The sequence below is a fragment of the Canis lupus genome, chromosome 33, assembly GCF_048164855.1.
Source record: "Canis lupus baileyi chromosome 33, mCanLup2.hap1, whole genome shotgun sequence".
Taxonomy (NCBI): Eukaryota; Metazoa; Chordata; class Mammalia; order Carnivora; family Canidae; genus Canis; species Canis lupus.
Genome location: NC_132870.1, coordinates 24342380 through 24359456, shown reverse-complemented (window position 1 = coordinate 24359456; position 17077 = coordinate 24342380). Strand labels below are relative to the sequence as shown.

Genomic DNA, 17077 nt, shown 5'->3' with positions numbered 1-17077 from the left:
ATAATATGCAATAAATTACAAATGTACGTACTGGACTTAGTGCAATGTCCCATATGTACATGTGGTGACTATTAGCTTTGATTATTATTGGGAGAATTAAATGTTTGCCTCCTGTACCTTTTTTTTGTATATAAAAAAGACACAGTAAACTGACAGGATGTACCTTTAATAAACAGACTTAAGGACAGCTATTAATATAAGAACTGTAACATACAATAAAACTAAGTAGACCACGGCTAAAAAATTACACAAGTTTTAAAGATTCTCCAATAAGTTTATTTAGCAAACTTTCTTTATTTTATGTTTTATTGGATTATACTGTTATAAAGAGAAAAATGTATACGATTTTGAATCACTGAACCATTTATCATTTTATTTTTTTATTTGTTTAATTTTTTTTCCATTTATCATTTTAATATGAGTTCAGATATACTTTATTTCTAATTAACCTTCAAATTGCAGCAGCTCATGAATTTAGTATAAGTATTCCTGCCATTCCATCCCACCCTGTCACTGAGTCAAAGAGTTCATGATACATGTACAAAACACACACCTAAAGAGACACAAACAAGCCTTTGTAAAGTAAACACATTTTTTTAATAATGTAAATAACTATTCCTTTTTGGAACTTTCTATATCCAGTTCATGTCTTTTCTGAAATTGGGATATTCACACTTTAATTAGACATAATGTTTATAAAGCAAAGCATTTATCTCTTTGAAAACTCAAGTAATTCTTGACAGCAATATTTTTCTTACTGATCTGAAAAGAACAGTGTGTGGAAGGCCAAAGAGGAAAAGTCACTTCAAATGATCAGAACAGAAGACTGAAAAATAATATGTTTAATGTAGGGAGAAAAAATTTAAGTGTAGATTCCATAGAAAATATTGATATTCAAAGGAAGAGCTTTGGACCCACTGCCAAAAACAGATTTTTCTCAGTTAATGAAAACCAAGACATTGTCTTTGAAGTAAGAATGAAAGGGTTGTACAATTTAATTTCTATATAAATGACCGTTTGAATACACAAAGTATCAAATATAAACAGTAGTGTAGAAGAAAATAAATTGGCAGAAATAATTACTCAACCAGTAGCAATAATTAAGACTACCATTTAAAAGATCTATACATAAAAAATGAAAAAATATTGTTATAGAATTTTACAGCACACAACTTAGTTCAATCCTAATTCATTACTATTATACTTCTTTCTTCTTCAGTATTAGTGGGCCCACATTATCTCCTGTCAATTCATTGTGTTTATTATGTGAACCATCACAGGCAGGAAACTAGAAAGGAAAAAGAATTACAAGTGTTATTTTAAAAATGATTCAGTAAGTAGGAATATTTGTGAAATGCTCTTACAAGGAAGTACATAACTTTGAAGAAAAAATGATCAGATAGCTTTCCTGAGTAATGTATATTCTACATCTAACCTAACTACACTCCAATATCACAGCAAGTTTAATAATTTTAAATAGTTAATTTATTATTTGATATAGATTTTTTGGATTATTTTTGATTATTCCAAGAGTCAATAAAACAGGTTTAAAGGGCGATCAAAATAAGCTCTTGTTCTCTGTAGAGCTCCAAATTAGAACTCCTCTCTTCACTTATTTAAATTTGAAAAGAATGTACTGTTGAACCTTGAACAACAGGTTTGAACTGTATGGAACCATTTAACTGTGGATTTTTTTCAATAAACACAATACAGTACTGTAAATGAATTTTCTCTTCTTTATGGTTTTCTTACTAACAATTTTTTCTGTAGCTTACTTCATTGTAAGAATAATGTATGTAACACATCTAACATACAAAATAGTTGTTAACTGACCTCATGTCATCAGTAAGTCTTCTAGTCAACAGTAAGCAATTAAGTTTTGGGAGAACCAAAATATATTATCTCATGTTTTCCTACTATAAAACTCACACATACTGTATAGTTTTTGAAAAAATTTAAAATGCATATTTAGAAATTCACTCATAGATAACAATAATCCAGATTTTGAGATATTTTTTCCTATGCATTTTACTAAGTGTATTCCTTTTTTAAAAACAAAATTGGGATCAAACTGTACTGTGCTTTTCTTAATAACTACATCATGCTCTCATGTCATTAAAATAGTCTTAAAAACATGATTTGTAATAGCTTCCTAACATCCCATAATTTATATTATACCATAATCATTCCCATTATCAGACACTTAGATTTCCAAAACTTTATTACAAAAAAAAGTTGTGATGTTACTATATTAAAACTTCAAATAACCTATGATCATAGTACTAGAAAACAAATCTCACCAGCTACTTATAATACTTATCACTCCATACTTATTCCCACATTAAAAAACACCCATAATTATAGCTGCCATTTATTAGCTCGTCTGTATATAAGGTACTGTACATACATCTCACTACATCCTAAAAAATGTGTATGATATTGACATATTATTAAAAAAAAAAAAAACCCTGAACATCAGAGATTAAAGATTAAGAAACCTGCCTAACCAAAGTCACACTATAAGTGGCGGACATCAGCTTTGAAGCATAAGATTTCTATCTTTCCTTGCACTGCTGTAACTTTTCTCATGTAGGTAAGTATCCAACATAAAATGCAAACTTTAACTTAGGAATATAAATTTTCAGTACTGAATACTGCGGAAAAATCATTCATCTCAAAGAACCTCAAAACTGGGACTTAAGAACAACTTTAACTGCACAATTTTAGAATACGTGCAAGCATATATCTTACCGTCTTAGAACGCCAACACCTACAGTAAGCTGCTTTAGTGAGACACAAATCTTCAATGTTTATTTCATTCACCACTTTGGGATTTTCCTTTTGTATTTTAAGATTAATCAAGCTATCCTTCTGTTGTTTTTTCTTCGGGAGGAATGGACGAATTGCAAGGTAGCCAAGTAGTGCAAGTACACCGAGGAAAGGCAGTAACCGAAGCCATTCTGAAACTGAACATGTACAGATTTAACAGTACTCTCTTAATAGAGCTCAAACAGCACATGTCGTCCTTGGGTTTATCCTTCACTTGTTCTTTACTTCTCATGTTAATCTCTTACCTAACTTATCTATAACATAACACTATGAATAAATAACACAATCAAGCTACCTATATCTGAGACCACTTTGTTTTATTTGTGGGCTAACTTAAGACTTGTAAAACTGGAACACAAAACTTTGAGAAACAGATCCTGTGTCAAATATCCTATTTTACTATCCTCACACTAAGTATATTGAACTTCGTTCTTATTTCAAGAGTAATGATCACCATTACAAAGTTCAATGTGTGACATATTTTATAGGTTTAGAAAGCATTTCCGCCATGTCTAAAATCATACAACAGGGGATGCCAGGGTGGCTCCGTGGTGGAGCATCTGCCTTTGGCTCAGGTCGTGATCCTGGGATCTGGTATCGAGTCCCACATCAGGCTACCTGTGAGGAGCCTGCTTCTCCCTCTGCCTATGTCTCTGCCTCTCTCTCTCAGTCTGTGTCTCTCATGAATAAATAAATAAATCTTTAAAAAAATAAATAACACAGCTTAAAAGAGTTAAAGTACAGTTGTACTCTTAGCATAGTCCATTGTTAACATTCATTAGCATGCCTTGGCACATAATCTTTAGTTTTTCTTTTTCTTGACTATGCTATTTCTACATAGTGCTTAGCAAGATATCAGTTAAGTACTCAGTGAAGATTGTCAAATGATAACATTAAGGATTCAGATAACAGATAACAGATAACAGAAAGGATTCTCTACAGAGCCCCACAGAGTCACAGCACTAGCCAGAATTTACTGACTGCATGCTGAAATGTTTATCTTGGTTTCCTTATGTATTTGTCTTCATAGACATAGGGACCATTTTATTTATTTATTTATATTCCCTAACCCCCCTGAGGCAGTATTTAGTATTCCCGAAGGCATTTAATGAACACTTAGGGAATAAGATGTATGTAATAATGAGAATTTTCAGTGTATGAAAATTTCAGTCTGTTCAGACAACATTTCTTTCGGAATCACTATGTCTTACAAGAATGTAAATTAAAGCATTGAAGACATGTTTTATCTGGAATCCTACATCAATGGTAAAATATTCATTTTTTGATATTCTGTTGTATGATATTTTTTTTAAAGATTTTATTTATTTGTTTATGAGAGACACACACACAGAGAAAGAGAGGTAGAGACACAGGCAGAGGGAGCAGCAGGTTCCATGCAGGGAGCCCTATGCAGGACTCGATCCTGGGTCTCCAGGATCACGCCCTGGGCTGAAGGTGGCACTCAACTGCTGAGCCACCCGGGCTGCCCTATTTTTATTTTTTAAAGATTTTATTTATTCATAAGAGACAGAGAGAGAGAGAGAGAGAGGCAGAGACACAGGCAGAGGGAGAAGCAGGCTCCATGCAGGGAGCCCGATGTGGGGCTTGATCCCAGGTCTCCAGGATCACGCCCCGAGCTGAAGGCAATCACTGAACCACACAGGCATCCCCGTATTTAAAATTTTATCTGCTCTCTTCTTGGTAAAACTACTTCCCAGAGATCATTGTTCTACCATGCAAGTATTAAAAGACTGGCTTAATACAAACTCTTCCAAAATGCAGGAAGCCCGATGCGGGACTCGATCCTGGGACCCCAGGACCACGCCCTGGGCGTCAGGCAGGCACTAAACCTCTGAGCCACCCAGGGATCCCCCAAAATGAAACTATTTTTGATACAACACCAAGCCAAAGGTTTGTTATTAGCTCTAAATGAAACAACCTATTTATATACTCTATGTATAGAACCTGCAAGAGTGCCTAGCACAGAGAAGATACATAATAAATGATAACATTTATTACTAGATTAGGGAGGTTGGTAGCAACTCCTTGCAAACTTAACTTGATAACAGTATATAGTTGAAATCTTTGGGAATATGACAATGTTAGTTGCCAGAATGAAGCTCTGTAAGGACAAGGACTTTGTCATGTTGGCTGTTCTATTCTCATAATCGAAGTGGAGATACTTCATATAGATTCTTTTAATGAACTAAAGTTCTGGAAATGAACTGTTTCTCCAGGAGAAGGGGGTCTGCCTATGGATCAGTTGTCCAATATAGGAGCCACTAGCCACACTGCTTTGATTTGTACCTCGGATTTTGTTTTAAACAAGTATGGTAAGATGACAGATGAGACAACTGAGTTGAAAGTAAAGTTTATTGTTTGTAATTCCCAAGATGGGGTACACCATGCTACACAGGACCACGGAGGGAAGTACCAGCTTTGGTCAGGAGGAAGGGAAGAGGAAAGCACCAGCACAAATCTTTACTGTGGTTTCCATCAAAAAGGCAAAGGAATAATTTCTGTGGGCTCTGGGCTATAGGGATAGTCTGCAGTTGTCTAGTACTTAACCCCGGTGATTAGGGCAGGAGGAATACAGGCATGGTATGTGAGAGTAACATAAAGGTGATGGTTGGTTTGCATATGAAAAGTGAGTTCACAGGCAAGTTGTTTACTATCTCTAGGAATTAGCTACTCCTGGGAAGGTGCAGATTCTTCTTGGCCCCAAAGTGTCAAAGCACCATAAAATATAGAAAATAAAAAACATGATTAATACACATATACAGCTATTTACTTATAAAATTCAAAATTGAATTTCCAAGACAAACTAGTCACATATCACCAGCTCAACAGCGACATATGACTAGTGGCTACCATATCTGACAGCCCAGAGAACACTTCCATCATGTTTTTTGGGTGGCACTGCTACAGACCATTATTTCAATAACATCTCTGTAGTATGGCATAGCTGCTTTGACAGCTTCAGCACCCATCTCTTAACGTACCTGAAGGCACCCAAAGCTACCACCTACTAGCTGCCTTCCAGTGTTCTTTGCAAAGGTATTCCTTCTGTCTTTCTACCTCTAGTCTATTGGATTAATTTGTGTACACCCTTTAAGATTAGGGTCAAATATTGCTTTCTCCAAAATCCTTCCTTGATATAACAAAGCAAAATCGATCACTTTTACTTCCAAGCCCTTTTTCCTCGTTTATCACTCTACTGTCATCTGCTTATAAATTTGACTCATAAGCCTATAAGAAAAGGAGCTACATATCACTCTCCCTAGAGCAAAGTAGATACCTCCAAGGTGTTTTATGAATGACTTAAATAAACGAATGCCGAGCATAAACGTCAGTCCCTTTCTCAATCACCAGAGTACTATGACTACTGATTTACACTTATCTTCTAGATCAGGCAATGAATGTCTGACATTGCTATTGACCCCAACACCTAGTAAAATATTTTGTAGTAGTTATTCAATAAATATTTATTAAATGTAGAGTAACTTTAAGTATTATTCTATATTACAAAGTTTAAAAATCATGAAAGGTTAAATGAGTCCAAGTCAAAAAGTAAATAGGAATTTAAAGTTGAAAAACTTCACTTAGATTCCTAAGTTCAATGATTCCTAGGTTTAACATTTCCTGTCTGAGCCCACAAATCTCAGGGAATAAAAGGCATTAATACTTTAAAAAATCTACCTCAGAAAATGTTCATTTGACATAATTCCTTGATAAAACATTACTCTGTGGTAATATGGTCATAAAAAATACTATTATCTCCTATAACAAAGTAATAATTGATACAACAGTCTGAGTGCAATTTACTTTTTGAAAGTGATAAACTTCAATTTAAGTATAGAAAAGCTTTATAAAAAAATAATACAGCCTATGAAGCTTAATTAAATCACTTTAAATATATTTATTAAGGTTGATTTTTAATGAACAAGTATGGAATACAGAAAAATCAAACAAATTTACAAAAAATTTTAAGAACAGCTATCTCCTATGAACCTGTATGATATATGCTGAGCTATTACAGATACTTTAGGTACTATGAAGGGAAAACTATTATCTCCTAATTGTTAGGTATAATGTATGTTTTGTGCAGTATATATTTTTTAATGCTTAGGATTATCAAAAATATAATTTTTTTACAAAATTTAGAAAAGTATAAAAAAATAACTTTTAATCTTATCAGTCAAGAGTTGGTAACATTTTACTTTTTTTTACTTTTTTTTTTTTTTTTTTTTTTTTGCTCTATACCAAAACTAAGACCATGTTGTATACACAGTCCTTTCACTTTATTATCAGGGACATTTGGAAACATGAATTTTAATGGCTACATCCATCCATTTTGTCCCCACAATCACAATCTAGGATCTATAAAAGCAAAGGTCTTATTTGTCTTGGTCACCACTGTATTCTCAAATACTGCTTGGTTCAATTTATTTTATTCTATAATGAGTCATAATTACAGTTCAGCCTGTTGAGCTTTGAGGTAAGTGTTAAATTTGATGAGTTTTTGAACTATATAGACTTATAAACACCACCTAAAGCAAGATACAGGGTATTTCCACCATTCTAAAAAGTTTGCTCTTTTTATAAGCCCCTTTCTGAGTTCTCTCACCAATTTAAGTACTTAATAGATGTTACTGAATTAAGAAAACTGATCTCTTTGCTATTCTTAAACCATCTGGTTTTAATTTTTTACTATATAATAACCCATGATGTCGAGACAATGTGGTAACGCAAGTGTAGCAGCTTTCTTACTTGTCTCTATGTACCCAGTACTCAGTACAGTGCCTGGCACAAGAGCAGGATTTCAATACATAACTAATTCATAGTTTAGCTGTTGTATAAATCCAGATTCTCATATACTCAGAATCAGGTTTCTTTGGTCTGTACAACAGGAACAACATCATTTACTCATAAATACTCACAACATCCTAAATATTGTACTAGGTGCTGGGGATCCAGGCTGATGGACAAGGAAGGTCCCTGTTCTCATAGGTAGGGTATATATTTTAGAGAAGATAACCACAAACAAGTAAACAAATAAGCATGAATATTTTAGACTATAATAAGAGCTATGAAGAAAACAAACAAGATGATATAAGAAAATAAAGACTATCCTAGAGGCAAAGCAGTAGGCTGACTGCAACTTTAAGAAAGGGAGACAGGAAGGAAAAAAATATCTTTAAGCCAAGATCTAAAAGAAAGAAAAGCTAAGGGCTCCAAAAGACTTGAGAAAAGAAAAGAACTTTCGAAGCACAAGGAAGAGTACATGTAAAGAAACTTCCAACTTCATATAACTGCTGGGAGGAATGAATGAATGAAGTTGGAAACCACTCTGTAAAAACTATTGAGCACTGGGAAAGGAAGCTACTAATGCATTCTGCCCCAAAACTAGTTATGTAAATATCTGTCTCCTCACCCACTATCCTCTAACAGAGACTGACACAAACCAAGACTTCAATGAATTTTAACTGAAGTGAGTCTGTACTCATTAAACTGATATTTAAAGTGACTCCTGTTAGATATGCATATATTTGCCTTTGTTCAAGGCTTACAAATGATAACAGTGTAAGTTAACAGGTAAGAATTCTGTTTAAATGCACCCAAAATCATAAGATACCTAGGAATAAACCTAACCAAAGAGGTAAAGGATCTATACCCTAAAAACTATAGAACACTTCTGAAAGAAATTGAGGAAGACACAAAGAGATGGAAAAATATTCCATGCTCATGGATTGGCAGAATTAATATTGTGAAAATGTCAATGTTACCCAGGGCAATTTACACGTTTAATGCAATCCCTATCAAAATACCATGGACTTTCTTCAGAGAGTTAGAACAAATTATTTTAAGATTTGTGTGGAATCAGAAAAGACCCCGAATAGCCAGGGGAATTTTAAAAAAGAAAACCATATCTGGGGGCATCACAATGCCAGATTTCAGGTTGTACTACAACGCTGTGGTCATCAAGACAGTGTGGTACTGACACAAAAACAGACACATAGATCAATGGAACAGAATAGAGAACCCAGAAGTGGACCCTGAACTTAATGGTCAAATAATACTCGATAAAGGAGGAAAGACTATCCATTGGAAGAAAGACAGTCTCTTCAATAAATGGTGCTGGGAAAATTGGACATCCACATGCAGAAGAATGAAACTAGACCACTCTCTTTCACCATACACAAAGATAAACTCAAAATGGATGAAAGATCTAAATGTGAGACAAGAGTCCATCAAAATCCTAGAGGAGAACACAGGCAACACCCTTTTTGAACTTGCCCACAGTAACTTCTTGCAAGATACATCCATGAAGGCAAAAGAAACAAAAGCAAAAATGAACTATTGGGACTTCATCAAGATAAGAAGCTATTGCACAGCAAAGGATACAGTCAACAAAACTAAAAGACAACCTACAGCTAATTTCCAAGATCTATAAAGAACTTATTAAACTCAACACCAAAGAAACAAACAATCCAATCATGAAATGGGCAAAAGACATGAAGAGAAATATCACAGAGGAAGACATAGACATGGCCAACACGCACAGGAGAAAATGCTCTGCATCACTTGCCATCAGGGAAATACAATCAAAACCACAATGAGATACCACCTCACACCAGTGAGAATGGGGAGAATTAACAAGGCAGGAAACCACAAATGTTGGAGAGGATGCGGAGAAAAGGGAACCCTCTTACACTGTTGGTGGGAATGTGAACTGGTGCAGCCACTCTGGAAAACTGTGTGGAGGTTCCTCAAAGAGTTAAAAATAGACCTGCCCTATGACCCAGCAATTGCACTGTTGGGGATTTACCCCAAAGATTCAGATGCAATGAAACGCTGGGACACCTGCACTCCGATGTTTATAGCAGCAATGTCCACAATAGCCAAACTGTGGAAGGAGCCTCGGTGTCCATCGAAAGATGAATGGATAAAGAAGATGTGGTTTATGTATACAATGGAATATTACTCAGCCATTAGAAACGACAAATACCCACCATTTGCTTCGACGTGGATGGAACTGGAGGGTATTATGCTGAGTGAAGTCAATCGGAGAAGGACAAACATTATATGTTCTCATTCATTTGGGGAATATAAATAATAGTGAAAGGGAATATAAGGGAAGGGAGAAGAAATGTGTGGGAAATATCAGAAAGAGAGACAGAACATAAAGACTCCTAACTCTGGGAGGAGTGGAAGGGGAGGAGGGCGGGGGTGGAAGGGGAGGAGGGCGGGGGGTGGGGGTGAATGGGTGATGGGCACTGAGGGGGGTACTTGACGGGATGATCACTGTGTGTTATTCTGTATGTTGGTAAATTGAACACCAATAAAAAATAAATTAAAAAAAAAAGAATTCTGTTTAAACTAAGAAAAAAACTTTAAGCACCCTCAGGAAATATAAAACCCCACAGACAGATTAGGTGATATGACAGGTGAAGATACAAAAATTACAAGACACAGTCCCACTCCAAAGAAGCTTTTCATCTAGTATGGAATACAGTTCTATAAAAAAGGATTACAGTACTGTATAATATGTGTAATTATAAATAAGCAATACAGAAAAAGACATGATTAACTCCGCAGGGATGAGCAGACTAGAGAATCTGGCACCTAACCAGGTTTCTGAAAGATGAGTAAGAGTATAGGAGTCCACAGGCTTATGGGAGGAGGGACTACATTTCACACAGAAGAAACAGGATAGGCAAAAGCACAGAGATATGAGGTGCATGAAAAGTTTAAGGAAGTAAGCACCACAATACTGTTGGAATGATGAAATAGGAGAGGAATTGTAGAGGTGGTCAGGTCCCAGATGATAAAAATTAACAAGTAAGTAAAATCTATTTGGTACATAAAAGGGAACTATTGATATATCTGAATACTAATATAAATGGAAAACTTCATTTATGAAATCAGATGGAATTACAGTATCAGATGGAAGATGGACTGGTAGAGAGACAGAGGGAAGAGCAGAGAGGGCCACTAGTTGGAGGACAAGATGCAAGACAATCGGTTAGAAATCCACTGAAATAATCCCCCCTCCACCCCCACAAAATAATGGAAACTTAAACTAAGGCAGCGGCCATTAAAGAGGACAAATGTATCCCCTAAAACTGCCTGAAGAGAAGATAGTCTAAAGAGAGAGAGGTAGAGACACAGGCAGAGGGAGAAGCAGGCTCCATGTGGGGAGCCTGATGTGGGACTTGATCCCGGGACTCCAGGATCATGCCCTGAGCCAAAGGCAGATGCTCAACTGCTGAGCCACCCAGGCATCCCTAGAGGAGATAGTCTGATGCTTTCACTGGGAACAAAGTGATAAATCTTCATTGCTTTAAAACTTAAGAACCACTAACTTAGGTAGTAAGATCAACAGGATTGGGTGAGTGATCAAGTATGGAGTATCAGGTAAATGGTGGAAGTGAGGCTCCTTCATGATTCCCAGATTTCTGGTTTTATTATCTGGATGGATGGAGATACTGGTCTGTGATCTAAAAACAAACCAAAACAGAACGTAAGAAGAGCAGTTTTAAGCAGGAAAAGACCAGTGTTGTGTTGTAGAAGAAAGGAAAAATATGAGGCGTTGACATCCTTAAAGAGTGTAAGGGAGAAACTAAAGGCCAACATTTACCAGCAAAAAAATTAGAGATACTGCTGGATTTCACAAGTCACAGCTTTCTTTAAGACAGAGTGAAATAGACCAGTGTAGAGGCTGCTCTGCAGATCCTAAAAGATGCCAACTCCCCCTGCTCCCTCATCCCAGAAAGACAAGGAAAAAGAGAAAAGAGATCACTGAGAGAGCTACCGGCAGGGGAAGTGCCTTCCTCAGGGACAGCTTTGTTTCATTTAGGGCAGGAAGATGCATCTATGAAAAATTATGAAGTAGACAAGCCAGGAGTAGAAGATAACAGTGTGAGAGATCAAGGTTTGGGGGGGGGGGGGGCAGATGTAGGTATTTTGGGCTGTAATTAAGTCAAGTACAGGGAACTGGCTGACCTCAATAAAAAGGCACCCAGTTAGTTAGGCAGCATTTTGCTTATTCATTTGAATGTAAAAGGCTTGAATTTCCTTAAATTTTTCCTTTATTTCAAATTTTTCACTTCAGAAAGACCTTCTTCCTCCATCAGTGAAGTGTTCCTACTTCCATTTTTTTTAAAAACACCTAAGTTTTCTACGTTAAAATAAAAAATCAGACCACATTTATACTAAAATACCATGCAGGGTTCTAAATGTGTTTTGTAATATTCTACTTCCCACTGTTAAGATAAACAGACTAAGAAGTTAGAGTGAAAGAACCAGTACCACCAGAGAAACAAAATCTACATAGAAAGAACATTTCAAAACAACCTGAGTAGCAAGCAATTTTAACATAAATTTTTCCAAAGTTCAGACATTATTAAAAGTATCTCCTCAGAGAAACAGAATTCAGCTTAAGACAGGGCAGATTCAAATAGCTACCTATCACACTTACTCCTGAACAAGATATATAAACAAAGACTATGATAAAGACATTTGTAAAAAGTACATATAGACACACATGGATCTCAAAGAGGAGTTCTATCCTAAGAAACTAGGGTAGTCGGGATCCCTGGGTGGCGCAGCGGTTTGGTGCCTGCCTTTGGCCCAGGGCGCGATCCTGGAGACCCGGGATCGAATCCCACGTCGGGCTCCCGGTGCATGGAGCCTGCTTCTCCCTCTGCCTATGTCTCTGCCTCTCTCTCTCTGTGTGTGTAACTATCATAAATAAATTTAAATAAATAAATAAAAATTTTAAAAAAGAAACTAGGGTAGTCTCTTTTGCCTTACTTACTCCTGACCAAGATATATAAACAAAGACTTATGATAAAGACATTTGTAAAAAGTACATATAGACACACATGGATCTCAAAGAGGAGTTCTATCCTAAGAAACTAGGGTAGTCTTTTTTGCCTTCTCAAAAGATGGCATATAATGATACCATAAAAATAATATTGGGAACTTGGTTCCTGGTAATAACATATTTTCTTGTGTATCATTTCCAGGTAAGATACAGAAATGATTTCTATTTCTGAATTGTAAAAAGAGAAAGTAAAATATTTCCAATGGATGGTTTTGCTATTACCACTTAAACTGTTCTCCACAAAGGCTAGTATAATCTTTAATTCTTTAATTACACTGACTTTTATATATGGTTGGTTTAACTAGGAAGAGGGAAAAAACTTTTATAACTTATAGGAACTATGTAATTATTTCATCAAATTCACAAAAACAGTTTAAAATAAAATTCTTTGATCTTTTAGAAATAGTCTCTTTAAAAAAAAAAGAAATAGTCTCTATTATTTACATATTAATAAATGCAACTTTCTGGGTTTGAACTTAATTTCTTATACATCCCTACTAAGAAAACTCACCTTTTGTTCCATTTCTTTAAAAAAAAAATTCTGGTACATTTTACATACAATAAAATAAACAGAACTTAAGTGTTTAGCTCTGAGTTGTGACAATTAAATATATGCCAGTAGCCTCAAGTGAAAATGTAAAAACATGCAAAATACTCCCATCACCCAAGAAAGTATTCTCCTGTCCCTTTCTAGTCTATTCTCCCACCACTGATATTTATAACCAAAGCTTTTTCACTCAACATAAAGTTTTGGAGATTCATCTGTGGATCAGTAATTTATCTCTTTTTATTGCCAACCCATATTTCACAATGAATATCCACTCTCCTGTTGGTAGATATTTTGGTTGCTTCCACTTTGGGGCTATTATAAATAAAGCAGGTATGAACATGCTTGCAGAAGTTTTCTTATGGATATAGGTTTTCAACCCTGTTCCACTTCTAAATTCTTCATTCAGAATTGGCCCTTTCTGGATAAACAGAGCTAATGCCTTTAATCCTGTCAGCTCTGATGCGTCTGTGTTACTCTGGAAAAAATACTGATCACCTTCGGATTCACTGCTTTATCTTTAGGAGCAAAACCCTTATGTTTCAAAGAAGCAACCAGGGTCAAGGAGGAAGAGCTATTATATTTAAAGTTCCATAGCAAGCTTTTAAAACTACAAGTAAACTGTTTCTGACTTTTGAATAGGAAGATTTTGTTGTTCTATTTTAAAAGTTTACACAACAGGGAAAGCTTTGTTAAAGATCAAATTATTGGAATAGACTATACTTCAAAAGTGTGGAATCACACAAATTTATCTTAAAAGACTCACTGTTAAACATGTGACCTAAACAAAAATAGATAAGTTGTTTCTAATAGATAAGGACTGTCTGTAAATACTGTAAAGTGATTAAGGATCTCCAAGTGTTTACTAAGAATGCAGAGTCATCATGAGAGGGCCAATTACTTTACAAAAAACCGCTAGATCTAAATAGGGAAGAAAAAAAACAGGCAATAATAATGTAAGCTATAACTGTTCTAATTTTCACAAATAAAAAATGAAAACACTTTTGGTGTCCTAGACATTTTAAACAATTGCTGAAAAGTTATCTTCCAGGTTTTTGTTTCAACAAGTGTCTAAGTATGGATTCTAGAAGTAAATGTAATTATCTATTACAATCTACTCTGAAGGGAAGACTCAGAGTGGAAATTGGTTGGTAGAAATTTTCTTCCACAGTGCTCCAAAACAGATTCTTCAACTGTTATATTGTCATTGTCCATTTTTCATACAGCAGTTATTACAAACATGCTAATACTTCCTAGCAAATAAACAATACAATGAGAAATAGAGTGTAGACACACCTAACGGAACTTAAATATATGTTTTTAAGACATTTATCAGAGTTGTCACTAGTTCTGAGAATCAGTCCTCAGTTTAAATATTTAACAGCTTTGAAGAGGAAGTTACTATTTATTATTGATTTAAGGGAGAAAAGGTTTAGATTGAGTTTCCTTAATGTCTTTGATGGGAATTAAATATTTGTTGACAGTAGAAATCAAGAAAAAAAGCTTCTAAAAATCTAGTCACGAAATCATAGACATACCTTCTATCTGTTCCAACTACACTCTTATTTACAGAAAACTGAAATTAACATAAAACCAGCCACCATTAGAATCAATGCATAATTCAGGTTTCACTGGGCTGGGGTGGGAGTTAAGAGGACTTCCTTCTTTCTTGACTTTAAAAACTTGTCAGTTAATTTGGGCAAAGTATTAATATAAGTTGGCAAATGGGAACAAATGTCACAAAATGATCACATTCTTTCGAGCTCCTATTGCCAGGTGGTATCGTTTTGGTGAATACATTCAAGTGCGTAATTCAAAGGAGGAAAAAATCTCCTAACAATTGGTTCAAGGCTACTTACCACTGAACAGTGTGAATAAAATACATATATACGCAAACATTGCAAATTTCCAACTGCAGGGGAATGGTTAGGCCTACAATGATGTTAATCTAAAATAGGATTATACAGTTGTTAGAAAAAAGATGAGGAACACATTAAAATATGTAAAGCACTAAAGCAAAAGCAATGATAAAGAGGAAAAAAGCATCACATTTTTATTTAACTGCAGAATATCTATTAGAATAATAGGATCAAAAGAGGATTTTGATGTTTATAAATACTTAACTTGAAACATTTTTCATTTTATGTTACTTTTATGCTGCTTCTGTTTACATGTTTCTTTTAATGCCAATTATTCAGTTACCATGCTTTCTATTCAATGACATGCTTCCTACCAAGCCATAATTCAAAGAATCTCTAGATTTGGAATGTCATCTAGTTCATCTCATTGAAATCTACTACCTGACTCTGCCTCTAAAATATATATACTCTTAAAAAAGCAAAACCACCAAACAGAATGGAGGTGTGTGTTGGAGCTGAAATCCATCTCTAAATAATCTTCACTAATTTGGTCCTAGTTCTGTCTTTTGGTCTACAGAAAATAAAATTTCTTCTTCTTCCACCAGTAAGCCTTCCAAAAGCTGTGTTTTGTGTCAGCTACCATAGAACTCCACACTGCTCCAGGCTAAGCAACCCTATTTATCTCAAAATTATCTTAAATTCATACTTCATTCCCTGACATTCAGGACAGAGGAGTTCAAAGTTTGCCGAATCGATATGGTCCCCCCCCCTCGCCATCCTAATCAGTCTCAATCTGGTTTACAAATACCCCACTCAAAACAAAACAAAACAAAACAAAACAAATATCCCACTCACACTATAACACTCAAAACCCAACATCATCTTCCAAGTGTTGACCACATTTAACGAAAAGAAAATTTTCGTCCTTTAGATATGAAATCCTGAGTTGTGGGTTCTTTGTGGGTTTTTTTGTTTTGTTTTGTGTGTGTGTGTGTTTTGTTTTTTGTTTTTGTAAAGGAGGGCTGTTAAATACAGAATGTCACATATGTTCATTAAATCGTCCTAGCTAGCCCCCGAACGCTCTCTGTTTCCTCAAGTTACCTTAACCACCGCTAGGCCCACAGTCAGGGAGTTGACCTCAAATGCCTCCGGGGCAGCGCAAGTCTTCCCTACGGGAACGGAGGTCACTCTCCGATGTGGTCACCGAACAAGACTGCCAAGACAGCTCACTACGGCGTGTGTCTGCGTTTCTCTCCCACACACACACACACACACACACACTCACACGCGATGGGTCAAACCCCGCCGAGAGCTCGGGACGTCTGATTCACAGCCCTCCGATACCGATGACTTATCCTACTCTAACATAAACAAGCACACTGCGGCGAGCCAGTGTGATGAGAAGTCGCGGCCCGCACCCCGTCCTCCGTCACGGAAAGACACGGAAGAGCCGCTAACGCGAGGACCTGAGGTGGACTCCCGCGCGCCCCGCGGCGCCTGCGCCTGCGCCTGCATCTGCGCCTGCGCGCGCCCCCGCCCTCCGCGCGCGGGGTCACGGGGTAACGCGCCGCTCGCCCAGCCCCGCCCCGCCCCTCGGCCCGGGGGATGTGAAGACCACCCCCGGCTCCCACCTGGGGAAACTTGCAAGGATGGGGACTCGCTGGAGGCGGGGGTTACCTGTGAGCCGGGCGAACCCGGTAATGCTCTCGGGCACAGGGAGCCGCTTTAGATACGCCGGGAGCTGCACCTTCACGATGCGGGCCACGCTCTCCAGCACCATCCTTGCCAGCAGCGTCCACTCCCCTCCCGCCTCGCGCCTCAGCTCCTCCCGCGCCTGCGCCCAGACGGGAAGCGGGGGCGGGCGGGCGGGCGCCGCGGCCTGGGTCCCGCGGCGGGCAGGAGGGGGCGGTGCCGGGGGCCCCCGGAGGAGTGGTTGACCTGCTGGGCGCCGAT

The 17077-nt window shown here is 36.9% G+C and overlaps 1 protein-coding gene across 1 annotated transcript; it reads right to left on the bottom strand.

Moving 5' to 3' along the window:
• Nucleotides 1-574: 574 nt before the first annotated feature.
• CISD2 (CDGSH iron sulfur domain 2) lies at nucleotides 575-17032 on the bottom strand. Its single transcript, XM_072810497.1, has 3 exons — nucleotides 16802-17032; nucleotides 2752-2966; nucleotides 575-1288 (listed from the first exon to the last, which is right to left on the bottom strand). Exons 1-3 carry the CDS (start codon nucleotides 16902-16904, stop codon nucleotides 1199-1201), a joined length of 408 nt encoding a protein of 135 aa, XP_072666598.1. The 5' UTR covers nucleotides 16905-17032; the 3' UTR covers nucleotides 575-1198.
• Between the last annotated feature and the right edge of the window lie 45 nt (nucleotides 17033-17077).

Bases quoted from the DNA above. Each gene is read 5' to 3' on its own strand.
- CISD2 (XM_072810497.1), bottom strand. From the start codon at position 16,904: ATGGTGCTGGAGAGCGTGGCCCGCATCGTGAAGGTGCAGCTCCCGGCG. The intron at 2,967-16,801 runs GTAACCCCCGCC...GTACATGTTCAG, and splicing joins CGGGTTCGCCCGGCTCACAG to TTTCAGAATGGCTTCGGTTA. The intron at 1,289-2,751 runs GTAAGATATATG...TTTCCTTTCTAG, and splicing joins GGTGTTGGCGTTCTAAGACG to TTTCCTGCCTGTGATGGTTC.